The 19,621-nt window shown below is 41.2% G+C and overlaps 1 protein-coding gene across 2 annotated transcripts in view; it reads left to right on the top strand.

The window, feature by feature from the left end:
- prkcz (protein kinase C, zeta) overlaps positions 1–19,621 on the top strand; it is a 79,636-nt gene that overhangs the window by 42,750 nt on the left and 17,265 nt on the right. For both annotated transcript variants that reach the window (XM_084553425.1, XM_084553426.1), the window contains 7 exons: positions 3,094–3,191; positions 4,019–4,105; positions 9,393–9,528; positions 9,727–9,814; positions 10,244–10,363; positions 13,801–13,880; positions 14,890–14,979. In XM_084553425.1, the coding sequence (XP_084409551.1) occupies positions 3,094–3,191; positions 4,019–4,105; positions 9,393–9,528; positions 9,727–9,814; positions 10,244–10,363; positions 13,801–13,880; positions 14,890–14,979 (699 nt within the window). The remainder of the gene's footprint in view (positions 1–3,093; positions 3,192–4,018; positions 4,106–9,392; positions 9,529–9,726; positions 9,815–10,243; positions 10,364–13,800; positions 13,881–14,889; positions 14,980–19,621) is intronic.

The following is a 19,621-nucleotide window of genomic DNA, read 5'->3' as shown; positions in this document are numbered from 1 at the left end:
CGACCCACATCACCCTCTCTACGCTGAGTTTTGACTTTTGCTGTCTGGAAAGAGGTAAACCTTCCCAAATCAAACAGATATCTCAGATCATTTGCTCCCTCAGCTGTAAGGTTTCTAAATAAGCTTTAGGCGTGTCCTTGCACCGTAGGCTACATATATGGTCATGATAACTCTCCTGATGACATTTATTATTTATATATATGTTTCCATGTATTGTACTGTACTGTTTTATGATATGAATTTGGTTGTCGGCCGCTGTTGCAAACCAAATTGCCCAGAGTGGGACAATAAAGACTTTCTAATCCAATCTAATCTAATCTACATGATCTAAAGTCTACTGCATTGCTACCTCGTGCACCATTAGGATATATGGTCAAGTTAATTCAGAGTTCCTCCTCCTATCACTTGTGCTATTCTACACCACTAGAAGGTGGTATTGCTCAACATATAACTCCTATAACGTACCAATCAATGATGGGCTCATGGAGACAATCAGGAAGCACGAGTAACAGTGTAGGAAGCAAGCAGAGCATCTAGAAGTGATTCATTATCCAATTCTGCTTCCAAAGTTTAACTCAGTTTTATTTATATATCATCAGTCAAAAGGCTTTACAGAAGCCAGAGCCTGAACCCCCCACCCCCCAGAGCAAGCACTGAGGCGACAATGGCAAGAAACAGAAACAAAAGACGGAGATGGGACTGGAAAGAAAGGAGGAGAGGATGAAATCATACATCTGGATCAAGCATACATGCAGCATATATAATAAATACAAAGAAAAGTACAAGTGATGCTTGATGCATGGATTGTTAGTGGATACAAATATAACGTACAGAGCCACAATTCAAATTTATTGGGTTATAAGAATAAACAAGAGCACATGGGTATAGAATTAAAGCTGCAATGACCATAATTATTCATTCTTTAACTAACAATGAATTTACCAGAAGGAATTTCGTAGCATATGCGCAGTATGTGGTCTCCATTGTCATTAACTATTAACCATACCAGAGCACAGCATGGGGGAACTGTAAAAAAAAGAAAAAGAAAAAGTAGACCCACTCGATAGTAGCTCACGTAAAAAAACATTAACTATCATCAATTAAATGACACTTTAAAAATCAGCATAAAACATAAAACTCGCCCCAGGCTTAGCACTCTCAGTAACTGAAGTATGATTAATTAAAGCTGGTTCATAACATTATTTCACCCTCTTTGTCTTTATTCCAGAGAGTTTGATTTATGATTGGGTGTATTAGTTATTCCTATTACTGTATAGCGTGTCTGTATTTCACGTTTTTTATTCTCCAGTGTCTTTTGTTGTGAAGCTGTTTGTGATATTGCATTTTAAAATGATGGTATAGAAGTATACAGTGGAATTACAGTAAAAAAACTTAATATATTTGACTTATAATTGCGACTAGACTAGTCCTTCCTTAAATTTGTTTCCCCCGTTTATTCTTTACCACCGTTACTGCAATGTCTCCTATACAGTATTAATACTATGACGTCCCACCAGAGTCGAATTCACTCCGCCATGGTCTCATAATGAATCAGAAATATTTTTGCACATTTCAAACAACATGCTTGCGTTGTTTTTCCTATTGCTACTGAAAGCATCTCACCCTCTCTCCTCTCCCCAAGCCAGCTCCCCCCACACCCTCCACCAGTGTTGCCAGATATACGACAATTAGCGCACTAATACGATAGTTTTAGGGCCTATTTGATATAGAAACTCAAATATACAATAGTTCGCCATTTAGCTGACAATGAATAAAGCAGTTGTTTCATTCAAATGGCCACGCCTCCATGTTTATTCCTTATGTTATTGCAGTTCCATGCACATAAAATAGCTTTTGCTTTAAATGCACAGTCCTAGCGTGTGATTTTTCAAGTTGTTTTAGTACATACGATAATATCGGTCAAAATACGATAATTTTTGTATTCCTGTAGGTTAACTGCACAGGCTGCTGCTGTTTGTCGCTAAATCCAATATCCACGTTGTTATGGTACACATGATCTTATTCTATGTGCCATAAATAGTTTTTAATAGTTGGGATAGCATCAGGCGCCAGGGTCTCATGAAACTTTGCGGGAAACAATGTTACTCTGAAGACTTTTATGACAGATTTGCAGCAATATCACGTTTTATTTAATATTTTACGTCTCCACAAACATTATTACTCCACACATTAGTGTTAAAGTTAACACTTTAATATTAACACATCAATGTAATGCCACATTTCCTCGCCGTTTGGGAAATCAGGAAGCACTTGGTGCAGCAGTAACACTTTGGAAAGCAAGCAAAATATCAAGTGCGGCCTTATTTAATAATTGTACCCTGTAGAGGGCAGTAATACCTCCTGTAGCCAATAAATTCCCTAAAGAAGAAGAAGAAGAAGAAGAAGAAGAAATAGGTGTTTTAAACAGCAAGTTCAGCTTTAAAGGTGGCTGGTCAAGCACACAGCCTAGAGTCTAGCATGGCCTAACATGGGTGGCAGCTGGACATTCTGGACAGTATTTACCATTGTTTTAATAATAATAATAACATTTTGTTTTGATGTGTAGAATGGAGGTAGGACCCAAATGTAGACACGAGGTAATTTTATCAGGAACATCTGGAGGTGGTTCCCATTTGAAACCTTAGTTCCTTTTTGGAAACCCAAATCTTATCTTGAAGTTGAAGATGCATCTCTAACGTGTCAGTCCTGGTAGATTTGGCAGCACCTCTAATTACTGATGGTACCACCAACTGGATCTTAAAACAGTCTATTGTTGTTTTAATAAAACAGCAACGCAGTAATTGGGCTTTTCACATCATTCTCTGAGCAACTGGGATCCCTCACGAGTGTCAGTGACTATCTGGCGGAGGCTTGGCATCCATCTTTTGGCACGCAACCCAAGGTCAGCCAAGCTCAACAGTCTCCAAATAGTCCTGTACGGGGATTGTTCTCCAGACCGACTACGGTGTATCTGTGGCATGCGTCTGATCCGTTTGTCTGAGGAAGCCTATTGATCCAGTGAATTGATTGCTAATACATTATCTTTCCCTCTTTGCCATCGCTGTCTCCGTCTGTCTCTCCTCATCTCTCCAGGATATCGACTGGGTGCAGACAGAGAAGCACGTGTTTGAGCAGGCGTCCACCAATCCGTTCTTAGTCGGCCTCCACTCCTGTTTCCAGACAGAAAGTCGGTAAGAGCGCGACGAAGATGACGCTTTGTGAGAGTCGTAAAGTCGTTCACGGCTCGCGGCACTTTACCTTTACACTTTTCCTGTTGTCTGTGTTGGGCAAAATTGATATAGGTTATCTTAGTTTCATGGGGCACTCACGTATTGTGAAGAATTTCTGCAAGCTTCAGTTTAATGCAAGTGCTTTTCAGTGAAGCTTTCAGCGCTAGACTGTCATCAGGGCAAGGATATTTCAACATGAAAGCAATGCAAGCACATGCAAGGTTACTATTAAAGTCACATACGTAGCTCTTCAAGATATGTAAACTGACTATAGCAATGCCCTTGAAGTCTCGGGCTATGCAAAAAAATATCAATATCATTCAGCAAACATTTGTTGAAGAACATGCTATCACACCAACTGAACTGGAAGTATTCAGAGCCTTCATTTTCTCATATTAGATGTTTTTGTAGATCTGTTTATCCTCACTAGTGTGCCATAATAACTGACAGTCAAAAGTAAGAACTAAGAAACATTAAAACACAATAGAGGAGCTGTACAAAGAACAATAAACAAACAGTGCACATACAAACCAGCACTGGGAATTTCTGTCTAAATACACGTGAAGTTAAATGATTCATAAATGGAGAACAATCATTCAAGCGCTTATGCTCAAACTACATCAGGCCTGTCCTGCAGGGAGAAGTTTCTTTAAAGGAATGGAATATGCTCTCTGGAGAAACTAGATTGATGCAGTTATTAAATCAAAGTGGCTTAAGTAGATGTAGTGCGTTTGTTAAACAGTACCAGTGATGGGTTTGTGATGGTTTTGTTTCGCTGTGGTTTCCAGGTTATTTCTGGTGATTGAATATGTGAACGGCGGGGACTTGATGTTTCATATGCAACGACAGAGGAAGCTCCCCGAAGAACATGCAAGGTAAACGATAAAAAAAAAGACATACAGCATCCATTTCACTTCAGGACAAGCTCTGTCTAGAGATGCTGAGCCCCAAACCACTAGAGCAAGCGTTATAGCAGACGGTTGCAGGAAAAACTCCCTTTTGCAAAACCCGGTTTATATTAAGGGGTCGTTGTGCCTGAGGCCAGCTGAGTAGAAAGACACAAAAAAAAAGAAATAAAACAGAGGAAGCTGCAGGAGCAATATAAAGCAAGCCGATAAATCCAGCATGCATGCATTACACTGTGTATAAATAATAGAAACATGAGGTCCTGATACCTATGGATGACTTTTGATGCATGCATATTGTGCAGAGGCAAAAAAACAATGCAGTACGGTATGCAAATCTGTTACCTGACTTTTAGATTCATTAAAAAACAGTAAATAAAAACATGAAAATGAAATTCAACATAAGCAGAGTGGAAAATTATGCTTTTTTGAGAGCAAAGCCTTCTATTGGGGTTATATAGTACGTAAGAAGAACGATTTTGAATTCTATTCAGGATTTTACCGGGAGCCAATGAAAAGAAGCTGAAACTGGAGTAACATGATTTCTCTTTTCTAATTCCCGTAAATTCTCTTGCTGCAGCGTTTGAGATTATCTTCTTAATGCATGAACAAGTTTTTCAGCGTCTCTTAGATACAGGGTTGTCCTGATTTAGATGATATTTAGCTCGTGAAAGAAGGCAGTCCTTGCTTCGTACATCCTGCTCAACAATAACTCCAAGGCTCTGCACAGTAGCACTGGAGGTCAGGGTAATGTCACCCAGAGTTTATTATGATTAGATTCTGTGTTACTGAGGTGTTTGGAGTACTATAACTGAGTTTTAGTCATCCAGGCCTTTATAGTAACCTGTTACATGACCACCTTACTCATATTGTGTAGGTCTACCTTGTGCCTCCAAAACAGTTGTGACTCATCAGAGAATGGACATGGGCCTTCTGAGGGTGTCCTGTGGTGTCTGGCAACAGAATGTTGTTAGTGGGGGACCTTTGAGGGGAGGGGCCTCTGTGAATCATCCCACAGATACTTGATCAGTTTGGGATCTAGTGAATTTGGAGGCCAGGTCAACACCTTTTGAGTTGTTCCTAAAGTGTTTTTGTGTGTGTGTCTGTGTCAGGCTGCATCCTGCTGCCATCAAGGAGTGTCATTGCTATGGGGTGGGGGTGTCTGGTCTGGTCTAGGTGGGTGCTACATGTCTAAGTAACATCCACATGAATGAATGAACGCCAGGTCCAGAAGTTTCCCAGCAGAGCACTGAAGTGTTACAAGATGGTCAATGTTATTTACTTCTCCTGTCAGTGGTTTTAATGGTGTGGCTGATCGGTGTAAGTTCATCTGGTTTAATAAAGATGTAGCGTTAATTAAAATGTCTATATTGAGTGCATTTCCATTTATGATCAAATTAAATTAAGCATCTGTGTTTACATTGCAGTACCTGCGGTTTAGAATCAGAATCAGAATCAGCTTTATTGGCCAAGTATGACTGCACATACAAGGAATTTGACTCTGGTAACGTTTGCTCTCTTGTACAAAAAACACAGAACTTAAATAAGTGTAAAAAATAAATCTCAATCTGTACATATAAAATAAAAACTGAAAAATAAAGGTCAAGAGCAGATATATACAACTATCCAGGAGTTTGTACAGTGAGTATCTCCAATTTATGCAGAGTTATTGTTGTTTAGGCAGTATTTTTAGAGACATATGACTTGATTCTTCCTCTGATTCTTCTCGAATAATGTGTATTTTAATAAAAATACTGCATATCTGGACAAGGGCAAGTAGAAAACCAAGACCTCCCGGGAATAGGCTGCATGACCAGAGGATCAAGGGTTGAGGTTGAAGCGTAGATGCTTTTTCTGCACCTTCGTTCACTCAAATGTTGTGAGTCCTCCTCACAAACTATTCTTTGTGGATGTGGTAATGTTGCCAAAACCCAACTTAGCCCTTTTTTTTTTTTTTTTCTTTTTTTTTTCCTGTCTACTTGCGGAGCGCTCCGACGACAGCTCTGATCAATTCTGGATCAAAGGCTGGCTAAATTAGAACGGCGCCACTGGGCCCCGATAAGCCTCTGCAAAGCAGCATGTTAATCACTCATAATGATTGTACATATTCATGAGCGGGGTTTTCTTAGAGAGAGCTGCATTCCCCCCGTGCTGTGGGGATGGTGCTGCTGATAGGACGCAGCTTCTATCAGAGAGACGGCAGCGGCAGCACAAAAGTGTACAATCAAGGCTGTCATTGTGAAAGTGTTTTAGGAGTGAATAGAGATTTATAATACGCATTACACACGCATGAAAAGAAAACAGTCTAGTGACTCACCAAAGACACACACTGAGTACGTCTAATCATGGCCAAAAGGGTTTAAAAGCTAGAGTATCTGATCCATGGAAGCTGCCTTAAGGTGTTGCTGCTAACGTCTTGGTGCCAGACAACCCATTGTGCGCTGGCATGTGCAGAAGCTTAGGCATGTGAAATTTTAGGTTCCTGTCCATCACACAATAAGATCAAGTCCCAGATTCATTCTGCAGCAAGACGACGAGCCAAAATATCCAGCCAACACTATCTTTAGTCACAGCAAAAATAAGGGAACCATGAAAATCTTCTCATTGGACCCTTTTAGACGTCACTACTGTTCCGCTAAAGTAATAGCTTTATGGAACACAGACATACACTTCCTACGGTGGTTTTTAATTCAAACATGGAAAGGCCTATCATGAATAGAACTGCTTTACATCTTACAACCACTGCAGCGTTGAAGAACAGCTGTAAAGTGGTGGTAGGGCTGGGCGTCATGTGGAATGAATTACTTTTGAGGCAAAACAAAATTGCCAAGTTGAGATTTTTGATTCACATTTCACACACACCCCCCCAAAAAATAAAACAAAACAACCTGCTAACATCTTGGTGCCAGACAACCCATTGTGTTCTGGCATGTGCAGAAGCGTAGAAATGTGAAACTTTAGGTTCCTATCCATCACACAATGAGATCAATTCACAGATTCATTCTGCAGGAAAGTGAGTAAAGTCACTCAAAAAATAAAATAAAACAAAAGTAGAATGCTACGCCCAGTCCGAACCTTTCAGCTGACAAGAGGTTGCCTGATTGTGTAGTATCTCTCCTCTTGTCAGAGTTAATTTAGTCTTTTCTAATCTAATCTTCGGCAATTTCATCACCCGTGAGTGTTTTATATAAACTGGATCAACCTTTGCGTCAACTGGCTAATACATGACACCAAAAGTCTCTTCAACACAGTTTCATGTTATAGTGTCTGTAACTTCCAGCATTACAGTCCAATGAACTAAACCAATGGGTCTATGCAACATTTTTGACATGGTCAGAAAACTAGTTAGTCCAATAATCAGTTATCCTCCAGAAGGTGTGACTAACAACGCTAATGTGAGACTCAGCAGAAAGATCTATGTCTGAAAACGTTCTTGCTGTGCTTCTGTTTAGATCCATAATAGACGATTCATGCAGCCTTGAACTGCTAGAGGACGTGTGTTGCACAGACTGAAAGGCTTGGAAAATATGGAACCTTATCTAGGAATGAATATATGAGACCTTATTTTTCCAAACCTTGTATTGTTAAATGAGGGTGCAAAGGAATGACTTTCAATTAGGAGATTTACAAGAGAGCCTGTCATATGGGGCACACCTTTTAACCTAACAGCAATTATTTAAAGGGGAACTGCCGTTTTTTACAACCTGGACATTATTTCTGGCATAAAATACGATCGTTTACTCACCCGTATAACTTTGGTGTCATTTGGAGTCGTTCGGACGATATTTAGATCTGCATATATCCATATAGTGGGAGTCACTGGGGCACCGAAACGCAGCCTCTAAATAACGCATTATCTGCTGCGAAACTTGTTCATTTCACCAATATTTTGTAGTGCTATTCCCCGTTGAGTCCGGAGTTACCTGTTATCATCATCCGGGATCTGTAGATTGACCTACTAACCTCTGACCTGGATGATGTCATCTCTGAGTGTCGCGCGCACCCGCGACGGTCGGCTTGTTTACCTGTAATTTTCTACTGCTAGTTTTTTGCAACATGGCTGAATATTTTTCCGATTCTGAGGTCGTGGACGACGACTTTGTTTATGATGGACGTCCTCACCATTTTGAGCCAGAGTTTACGGATGAGGAGCTCATTGAAAGGAGGATGTGGAGGCAGAGAGAGGAACAGCTGGCCAAAGAACAACAAACCGCTGCACGTCCGTGAATAGATAACGGGTAACTCCAGACTCAACGGGGAATAGCACTAGTGTATCATAACAAAATATTGGTGAAATTAATGAGTTTCGCGGCAGATAATGCGTTATTTAGAGGTTGTGTTTCGGTGCCCCATTCACTCCCATTATATGGATATACACAGATCTAAATATCGTCCAAATGACTCCAAACAGCACCAAAGTTATACGGGTGAGTAAACGATCGTATTTTATGCCAGAAATAAGGTTCAGGTTGTAAAATACAGTAGTTCCCCTTTAAGATAGAATTTAAGTATCTACCTTTAGTAGACTAACATGTCTATATGAACCTGTATTAAGCAGGTCTTTGCTTTCTTGGTAAAATGTCATTAGGAGAAGGTTCATTTCTGATAATACTTTAAAAACATCAAAATGGATAGAGAAACTGTTTCTGTGCTCAACGTCTCATGAAATTGTGTCTAAACTTGGCGTCTTGAAGGGTGTGAGCGACGAATTGCTAAAGTACTTTCTTCTAAAGTTATAGGTTGCTATTTTCATCCTCTTCAATAAGGGAAGAGAGCCAAATTTGATGAGCCAAATGCTTTCCTCACCACACCACATTCATATTTATTTCTATGGAGGTTTATAAGTTCAGTAGTCTCACACGAAGAGAGAGAGTTGCATAGATTGTTTTTTTTTTTGGGAGATGGTGAAGTCTGTCTCAAAGCTAAATCTTATTCTAACACATGCATACCTACCAATTAACCTAAAATGCTTGTTTTTTTTTAAATGTGGAAGGAAGTGGGAAAACCACACAGGCAGAGGGAGGCAATGGAAACCCAGAACCTTCTTGCTGTGAAGCACCAGTGCTAACCGCTGCACACTGTACTATAGTAAATGTAAATAAGTTAGAGCTATCGGTCTCCTATGGGTCGGGCAAATTCATTTTAATGTGTTCTAGTGGACAAGGGGGACCATGTTCAGCCTCCTGTGAGATCTAGATGTCGTGTCAGATACATCATTTTCTATATTTTTCCGTTTTTTCTTTTTTTTTTCCCACAGATTTTATGCAGCAGAAATCTGTATCGCTCTGAACTTTCTTCATGAAAAAGGAATCATCTACCGCGATCTGAAGTTGGACAACGTTCTCTTGGACCACGAGGGACACATCAAACTCACAGACTACGGCATGTGCAAGGTAAGACACATATTGATTTGTGTCAGTAGACAAGGTGGAGAGCTGTGGGGGGCTATCAATAATTCAGCAGGTCTGTGTTAACCTGGAAACTCTAACTGGGTCTCTACTATAGCACATCTTCCACCACTGTCTCTTTCATGGCTGCAACTCTTCTTCTTCTTCTTCTTCTCTCACTCCTCCACTAACACCACTATTCAGGAGGGGATCAGACCCGGTGACACCACCAGTACCTTCTGTGGAACTCCCAACTACATTGCACCTGAAATTCTCAGAGGAGAGGACTACGGTGAGTACAGGGACAGTATGCATTATTGTCATGATTGCAATTTGAGATATTACGGTGCTGTTGGCTGTCTTGCCAGCAGATAGATAATACATTAAATGATGGAGTAGACTTGAGCTCATGGGGAGATGGTCTACCATATCAGTCGTCAAATCTGAGGTTGTAAAACTACGTAGTCGTGGCTAATGCCTAATACAAAAGATGCAAGTCTGCAGATGTGGAAAATTTGCATTTGCATAAAGCCTTCTCTGATGGAGGCAACAGTTGAGTAACAATCGCAAAGTAACCTTGCCAATTAGTGATCAGAACCTAAAAGTTTTGCAGGATGCTTCAGTCGTCTCGTATTTATTGACGTCAAATGCAGAATTGAGCAGTTCTTCTCATGCCACAGTCGTACAAATGAATGTTTTTTCTTATTCTGTGACCTTCCAGGCTTTAGTGTGGATTGGTGGGCTCTGGGCGTGCTGATGTTTGAGATGATGGCTGGGAGGTCCCCATTTGACATTATCACAGACAATCCTGATATGAACACAGAGGAGTACCTCTTTCAAGGTGAGACATGTACATGGCTTCTACCTGTAACGTTCAATTACATCCTTGAACTAGGATTAAAACCAGCTTCTATGATGTATTCTAAACTTTATTGGTAATTTTCATAAGATACAACAAGGACAGTCATTTTACTGATTGTTTTTTGTTACTAAATGAATTTCTACCTCCAAAGCAGATCTTATCAGAACTGTATGAATTCATGGATGTGGCAAAATGCACCCAAATCAAGATATTTTGCTGCTCTTTGTGACTATTGCAGTTGCTTTTCCTACGCTAAAGTATGACATTCTTAATTGCTTTTTTTTTAACTGAGTAAATGGTAACATTTGTGCAAAGGTAGCCTTCTTATCAATCAATATGTCAGTGTTTTTAGTTTGTAGAGAAGTTTTCATTCCTAAGAGATACTTTGAGAATGTGCAATATCACAGAATTTAACTCAGATGTCAGAAAAGTGTGCAGACTAGTTTCCAGGGGACCAACAATATAGAAATCTTTTGATTTTGGACCCTGTCTCTGTGGATCTTGTCTGAATCCTACTGTAAAATGGAAATGCACTGCAACAATAGCAACTGTAGGTTTCACCTCACACTGAAGCTTATAGCTGCTGTTGTTTTTGGTCTTTGGTCCACACAGAGGACACAGAGGTTCCCATCTTTTGTACTTGTGGTTTCATCCTCACATACAGACAGAAGAATTTTGCAGCATTTATGAGATGCTCTGCAAGGCAATGGTTTTATCATATGCTAATCATAAATTATGGTGACCTGAATCAAATCTCAGTAACATTTGCGATCACACCCTGAGGGTATAGGATCATGTCTGTCCCTCTTTTTGCATTTCTTTTTTCGTCTGCCATATGGTACCCCTTACATAGTACTTCCTCCCTCTCTCACGCAGCCGCCCACACAGTCTTCCATAACCGAAATTCCTCCATACCACAGTGTGGTGCATTAAGTGTCTGTGCCTCTCAGAAGCTGTGACTGTCGGGAGCATGGTGCTGCACCACGGCTAGCATCTGCCACCAGTAGCATCATCTCATAGCGGTCTTGCCGGTGAGATGATGGCAGATCAGCAGGTTCATGGATGAACACCTGCCAAGGATAACCAAGGCTTTCACTGTATGAGCCACCCAGCCATATGCCGACTAGCTAGACCTTGTGCCAGACCTTGCTTTCTGTATTGGTGGGCCACATGCCACCCCCAGTCACCTATAGACTTGCTAACACGTGATTCAGTGGGGAAATCTGCCACGAGGTGGTATTCATATGAAAACATGTACTAACTGGAATATAACTGAAAAATCTTACCACTGTGCTGGGATAGTGTTTGATTGGCAGACTCACCAAAAGACCAATAGACTGTACGTTCAAAGCCTGTCATTGACGCAGCATTGTTCTCCCTTTCTGCCTGTGTTACCATTTTGAGAATTCCCTTTGCTATGGTAAACAACAACTACCCCGGAGAGGTTTGCAAATCCATAATTTTTAATTATATATAATACATATCTACAAAAATATGCCTCTATACAGCTATAGACAGAGTAATAACTGTTTTCCAGAGTTGCCCAGGGTGAGAGGTGCCAGGTAGGTGTGGGGACGCTCACAAATCCCTGTCTGATCATTTGTATGTTTGAGTACTCCCTGAGGAACAAGAGGTTCACCTCCATGTCACTGTGAGTCGCTGGGGAAAAGACTGGCTGTTGAGGGTGCATGCCCACCAAATAACAGTACCCAGTCTTTTTGGAGCCTCTGGGTAGAGTCCTGGAAGTGATTCCATACGGGCAGTCTGTAGTTCTTCAGTGACTTCAAAACCCATGTGGCCGATGTTGCAAACTTGGAGAGAAGTGAGATCATGTCTGATCTTAATAGTGTTATTGTGCTGGTCGTTCAACCAAATCTGCAGCTGGACACTTGAATGAAGAGAGAAGTAGAGCTGTCAACTGACCACCACCTGGTAGTGAGTTGGATCAAATTGCGGGCAACACTGCCGGACAGACCTGGTAAAGACAAACACATAGCAAGAGTGAATTGGGGACGTCCCCTGTCCGTGATTGTCTTTAAATCCCCTCTGTGAGAGCTTGTCATGCATCCTAAGGGAGGTTAGGAATAAGAAATCTGAGTGGGCCATGTTTAGTGCCTTCATTGTAGAAGCGACTTTCATGAGCTTTGGTCAGAAGGTCATGGCTGCTTGTCATTGCGGCAACCTTAGGACTCACTGTGGTGAATGAGGCTGTTAAGGTAGAAGCTCATGTAGAAAGACTTTTGGCAGGCCTAAAGGAGGCTTTGCCAAAAATGTCGTCAACGTCTGAGGACCATATCCCAGGCAGTGATCGCTTAGGTATTTAAGAAGGCACCAGGTGTGGCCAAGATTCGCCCTGAGAGCTCTAGATATTGTTCGGCTGTCCTGGTTGACTCGCTTCTTAAATGTTGCATGGAGGCCAGGGACAGTACCTGTGGAGTGGCAGACCAGGGTGCTGGAATTCATGACACTGGTGAGCCTTCCCATGAAAGTTTGATCCAGTTCGCTGGAAAGGTAGAATCTGATCAACTGTCGAACTTTGGATTCAGGAGGAGCAATGCCGATTCCATTTTGACATGGAACAGAATGGATCAACTCTTTACCCTAGCAGAGTTGCTTAAGGGATCACGGAAGTTTGACAATCCGGACAATGTGTTTTACGGGGTATGGGGTACAGGCCATCCGGTCCTTGTACGACCATATTGAGAGATGTGACCACATCCTTGCCGCTAAGTCAAGCATGTTTCCGGTTAGCATTGGACTCCGCTATGACTGCCCCTTGTCTCTGGTCATGTCTGTGGTAGCCTCAGAAATGCATCTCCGCTTTTTGCAGATTATGTAGTTCTGTTGGCTTCATCAGCACGCATTGCCAAACGGCCCAGTTGAGGTGTTTCAGCCAGCTGGAAGGACACCATGTGGCAGTGCCAGAATGTGCTAGAGGGATTATATATCTGGCCTGACCTGGAAACGCTTGTATCCCCCAAAAGGAAATACAGGGATATCTGGAATTTCTTGGAATTCCTTGTTTACCCTGTTGCTGCCGTTACCTGACCACTGAGTAATGGTGGAAAATGAATGGATGAGAAGGGAAAATAATCCAGTGTGATGGACTAATCTGTGTAGCAGTGCTACATCCTTGGATCTAGGTTTTGAGGAAAAACAGTTTTTCAATGTATTTTCTGTCTCATTAGTATTAAATTGTTGCTGTGGGAGTCTCAAGGCTGTTAGCAGAAAAAATAAATAAAAAGTGAGTGAAAGAACACAATAGCCTCCTCTGTTACGCCTCCCTTCCATCCTGCAGACGTGGTCACCCACAGACAGGTTGGACTGAATCATCCTCCTCCCTGCTCACGACTACACTCTTTAATTTCTCTCTCTCTCTTCTTGTGTTACTTTCCTTCTCCTCTCTTTGCCAACAGTTATTCTTGAGAAGCCCATTCGCATCCCAAGGTCTTTGTCTGTGAAGGCTGCCAGCGTGCTCAAGGGCTTTCTAAACAAGGTGAGAGTAGTTTAACCCACCCTCCCCTCCCCCGTCATCATCATTCTGTCTTGCAGTGTATCTGTGCATTCTGCTGTTCACTCAAACCACCATTTGTGGGATCATGGCCAAGAACTTGGGCTCTTTTATGGATCGCCAAGGAGTGAAGGCGTCCTATTTGACTCATGGCTGCCTTAGTGTATGTTTGTTCCCGGGTTATTTTATATTCTATATTTTAATTTTATGTAAGCGTTTCTCAAAATAAAGGGTCAGAACTATTTTTGGCCACTTGACACGGATTATAACTACAAATAATCATCAGTCTTTGGGCATTTGGGTAATCTGGACATTAAGTACAAGGCTAGAGCCAGGCAAAGACTGAATCAGCAATGTACAACACTTTTGAGATTGACAAGGGACCACAATAATCAAAAATTAAATATGCATATGACGCAAGAGTTGTAATTTTTATTTATGTACTTAAAATTAACGGAAAACAACTGAAATAAATCACGTTTGTATGACGATTAACCGAACTACACATATAAAACACAGCGCTGTGGTCCTTTAAGAATATTCAGATTTTTTAAAAATTCTTACAGGTACAGGGAATACCAGCCTTTCTGTGTATACATGTGCAAACCATTGAATATGCATGCATTCCAGCCCCTCGCGTCATGTTTTATGCAACAAAGCCGTGTGTGACGTCTGCTGTTCATGCAAAAATCCTTACAGCTTTTCACTTGCACTCTTCCTCTTTAAGTTATCGCCATAATTGTTGTAATGAAAAGAGCACAATCCACAGTGGGCAGTTGCACATGGACATACAGTGTAATGATATGGCCAGCATTATTAATGAACTGCTTTATCCTCATAGTGTGTTAATTATAATTAGATAAATACTATCTTTCTCACACTCTCCAGACTTGTCTAAAGCTGTCCATGTAAAGTAGAAACAATTAAATTCTAAAGAATAATCTCACGTTATATTATATTGCGTGTCCTTGACAAGCTTTTTTGGTCCCAACAGGATCCTAAGGAGCGGCTCGGTTGCCAGGTCCAGACGGGCTTCACAGATATCAAGGCACACACATTTTTCCGCAGTATAGACTGGGACCAGGTGAGAGCTGAATGAGTAAGACACTGTACGAAGAAAACTAACTGTGAATGAGGTTAACTCACTTTATGTTGATTTAAACTGTGTTTAAATCGTATCTCGCTCTTGGCAGTAGTTGCTATTTACTCATACAATCGCCATTTTATTGACCTTCCAGACGTTCTTCTTCTAAAATTCTCAAAAACCCATATACTGGGCTTTATTAGGAGTGAATGTGGTTATTTGATATCAATTGATAATAAATAGGATTATTATTAGTTATTAGAAATTACTAAACACCATCAATAATAACCAAATATTATATTCATTCTCAATTATCTACCTAAAGGTGATTAAAAGTGCAAGTGTGGACTCCCTCAATCAACCTGTACCACAACTTTATACACAAATCACAAATCTATAGCTGCAACAGTCACTATAAACAGGCAAGCATATGCAGCATATGGGAGTATATAGGTGTGTGTGAGAGAGGAAGGGGGAGCAAGATGGCAGATTTAATGCATGTGGGGGTCTCAAGGTTCAAACAGAGACGATGGTTAATGAATGGCATCGACCAATTTAACATGTGTTTCTGAGAGTGTGTGGTTAGTCGGAGAAAAGTCAGAGAAAAATAAGAAAATCCTAACTGTCATGAGGACGTGCAATGATCCACCTTATCACACAGAGATGCAGTGAATGGGTCTGCATAGCCGCTGGCTGTTGGATAAAGAAATTTATTCGGGTGACAGCAAACTACACAACAGCAACAGTGAGCAAAATCAACACCGATCAAGGTTATTAACCGTAGCAATGCTCGGAGTCACGTTCTGTGGACTAAGCAACAACGAGATCAAAGGTAAATGCACTTTAACCAAACTCTGTGCAGACGTAAGCTTCTTACTGGGGATAGCTTGTGGAAGCGATTAGTGCGTGTTCCAGTTTGTCCTTCAGATCGGTTTAGGGACGTTTACCCGTGTCGTATCAAGGGTTGCGCATCAGCTGATCTTGGGTGCATCGCAAGGAATCAGCTGACTCCACTTTGATTGGAAAGCAGAGCGGTCTTACGTCTTAACTTCTGCACGGAAAGAAGTAGGAGAGCTGTGCAGTACAGGATCCAATCACAAATGAACAGCCTCCCGATGCAGCAGTATTCACTTCTTCTGATTAACGTCCTGAAATAATTCCATAATTAAGTAGATAGAGGAGCATGCCTGGCTTGAATATCTGGTTTTGTGTAACCTCATTTGGTTATTTTGGTGTTATTCCTGTTTTATTTTGAAATCAGTTTTCTTGTTGGATTTAAGTTTTACTTCCTGTCTGTCTGTTCCCGCCTCTGTGATTCCACCATAGAAGATGGACAGCGGAACAGCTCCTCAAAAGTGAAGCAAGTAGAGCTCCCCCTGGTGGCTGGCTGCAGTATAGGTCATAAGCTCCACTCCCTCCATGTTAGTGGGCGGGACTTGGGCCAAACTAAAACACAAAAATACACGTCAAATTATGTTTTTTTCAAGGATTCAAGGTTCCTGTCATTTTAGATATGAATTTAATATAATGTTGATGCATGTTCGAGTGTCAATTTGTTGGATAAGTTTCGTTTTAGTTATTTGACGCTATAGAAACGGGATGTGACATAATTTCGACCACCAGTTGCCATGCCAAGTGCTCCAATAAGAGGAGGTCCCATGGGACCGTAAGAGTTGTAAAAAAAAAAAAAAAAAAAAAAACACATTAAAAAAAAGTACAGTGTATAATCCAACATTTCCTTGTAACAGGTGGAGGTAGATCAGAGTGTAGTATTAGTTAAACGAAAATGCGAGTGAGTCTGGAGGAAGTGTGGGGGGGTCAGCGATAACGCGGCTCGCAGACTCTGACTCCAAAGTCGCAAGATGGCGCCGCCCATATCCCCGGGAAAATAACGTCAGTTTAGCCAATGCAAGGAAGTGGGCACGCATTGTCCATATTTATATACAGTCTATGGATTCCATACACCTGTCTCGCCTTGTGTCTTTTGTCTGCGTACTCCTCCCCTCATTGGTCTCTCGTTATTCAATCAGCCTGTGTGTATATATAACCCTGCCTTTCTCTTTGTCCTTTTGTCAAGTCGTCTGTGATGTTACCAATGTTTGTCCTACACTTCCTTGTGTTCTCGTCTTGTTTTTGGATACCCTTCCTTACCTGCAGCACCTTTTGTTCCCTAGCTTGTGAGTTTTTATTGAAGTAATTTTGTTTCCAACCCCTTTAGTGTCCTGCATCTGGGTCCTCCCTCCCTGCCTTGCTACTAAATCTGACACAACCTTGTGTTCTCAATCCAATCCACCCTAAACAAGACAAGATGTCATGGGCCAAATGTCCGACACACAAGGTTTCAAAACAGTAGTCAGCACACAAGTTATGTCACTTGTGTCTTTTAAATAGTCCATACTTGGAGAAAGAGGGTCTTGGAAGGTCACAAATGAATGATCCGGCATTGATCAACACAAATAAAAGACTCAATGGCACACCGCACAAAACATCTGCAAAATCAAGGTTGGACGTTTTCTGAAAGGAGAGAAAAAAAAAAATCCAAGTAAACATCCACAGATTCAGACCGGAGCAAATTATAGGTTTGAAAATGTGCTGAAAGGAAAAAAAACGAGGTGGCGCAACTTCAGCGTTATCATTAAAACTCACTTTAAATGATGATTAATTATTGAAGGGATCTGGGCGTGTGCTGCTCTGCGACAGACAGCCGCTGACAGCTTTTCTGGGGGTTCGACTCCACAACCTGTCAGTTCACTTAGAGCTGATGTAAAAACAACAAACACGGAGTAAACACCGCGACGCCCACATTTAACGCCGGTCGGATCTCAGAGAGAACAGATCACAGCTGTCACCACACATTCTGCGCTTCCTTTATCAGACTTGAAAGTGTTTGACTACTGTATACATCTGTTTGTGCGACGAGCTTGAACAGCACCGGGGGAACACACCCTCCCGATTTATGATCTGAACATTCACATGTGCTTGAGGTGGCACAGTCTGTGCGTTGCGTGCATGCGTCTATGGATTAAAAATGAATGTGATATAGTCATAGACACTGTGCGTAGACTCCTGCTTGCATGCCTTCCCCCCTCTGTGGAGAGACAAGGCAAATAAAAGTGAATTCCTAATCACATACACACACACATATTCGCTCCATCTGAAGCATTAGTGTGTGTGTTGAAGTTGCCGTTTGCATGATTAAGGGCGTAGGTCTGTAGCACAAACCTATTCCATATTCTATATATTCTATATCTATACATATAATCTAAATCTGCATAGTCTTATTTTAAATTATCGGGGATTTTATTGATATTATTTGTAGGATTATGATGTGACAGAATTTCAGATTATGAGAAAATTTGTTCTTATATTCCATATGCGTTTGAATTACTTTGGAGCTCGTTCCCTTCCGGCATTAAAATGCGTGCACAGCTTCAAGTACATGCACCCAATTAAGGGCTGCATTAACGGCGCTCAGACCGTATTCTGAAGAGGTCTGCCCTTCTCTGTGGACGCCGCCTCATTTGCCATGCTTTAAATTAATCTAAATAGATTTTCATTTGCACCTCAGACATCACGTAAAAGTTACTTTACACGTGGGAATGTAGAAAATTCATAAAGGCGGAAAAAACTTCCAAGGGGCACTGCAGACTAGCTACTTCTACCTCTACTACTAAACTACTTTTAGTGACATTATGGTAATTTAAGATTAATTAAGATGCTTTTTCCTTGTGTTCTACGTGAAGGCATCAGTCATTTTTGATCGGCTAAGCAGCTCCAGTCAACGCTACAGTTTTGGCAATATATCACAATGATGAAAGAGACTGCATGATTTTATTTCTTCTAGACTTTATGAGGAATGTGGACAGATGATTCCAATTAAAGGTAACAGAGCATGATGATAGGTGGCAATAAGCAGCCGACAAGCAGCCGAGACATAATCCCTTACAAGACAAAGATAAAGAAAGGAAAAATTATTACATTACTGACATTTATGCTGCTTCTTTTTGGCCCTGATAGGCAGTTTCTGCGTCAGTTTGACGCCGTAGCTACAGCGACAGCCCAGTCCCAACGCAGACCCTAGCGCCGTAGCCAGGGACATAGCGTATTTGGGTGGCGTATTTACAGAGCGAGCCAGACTGACGAGCGCACAATTATAAATGGCTCGGACTGGCGTCGGCTACGTGCGTAAGTTACGGTTAAGGTCTCTGTCCCGCAGTACCTTAAATGAGCCTTTAGGCCAAAAATAGGCCCTTTATCTTTCTAAGACAGAAGAAAACTGAAAAAAGATTTTTAAAAAGAGAACCAGAGTAAGCAAATGGAGAAGCAGATATAAATCTAAATTTAAATGTAGAAAAAGTGACAAAAGAAGTGTAATTTCTAGCTGCCCCAGCATTTGTGTGTCCATCACGGTAATGATCTCATCATTAATTTGTTTCTGCTCAGAGCAAGTAGCCTAGTCTGATCCAAGTATCGTTAAGATAAATGTTGACCCATTAACTTTATTTGCCTCTAAAGATTCTTCACTTGTGTGCACGTTTAAATACAATTCACTGATTATGAGTAGGCTCTCTCATTCAGTCATAAAAAATAGTATTAACACGTAAATGTTCCTGTCTAATCCAGGTGGAGTTATAGGTTAATT

Source organism: Chelon labrosus (assembly GCF_963514085.1).
Source record: "Chelon labrosus genome assembly, chromosome: 10".
Classification (NCBI taxonomy): Eukaryota; Metazoa; Chordata; class Actinopteri; order Mugiliformes; family Mugilidae; genus Chelon; species Chelon labrosus.
The sequence above is the reverse complement of the archived record's forward strand: the minus strand, read 5'-3'. Positions and strand labels throughout refer to the sequence as shown.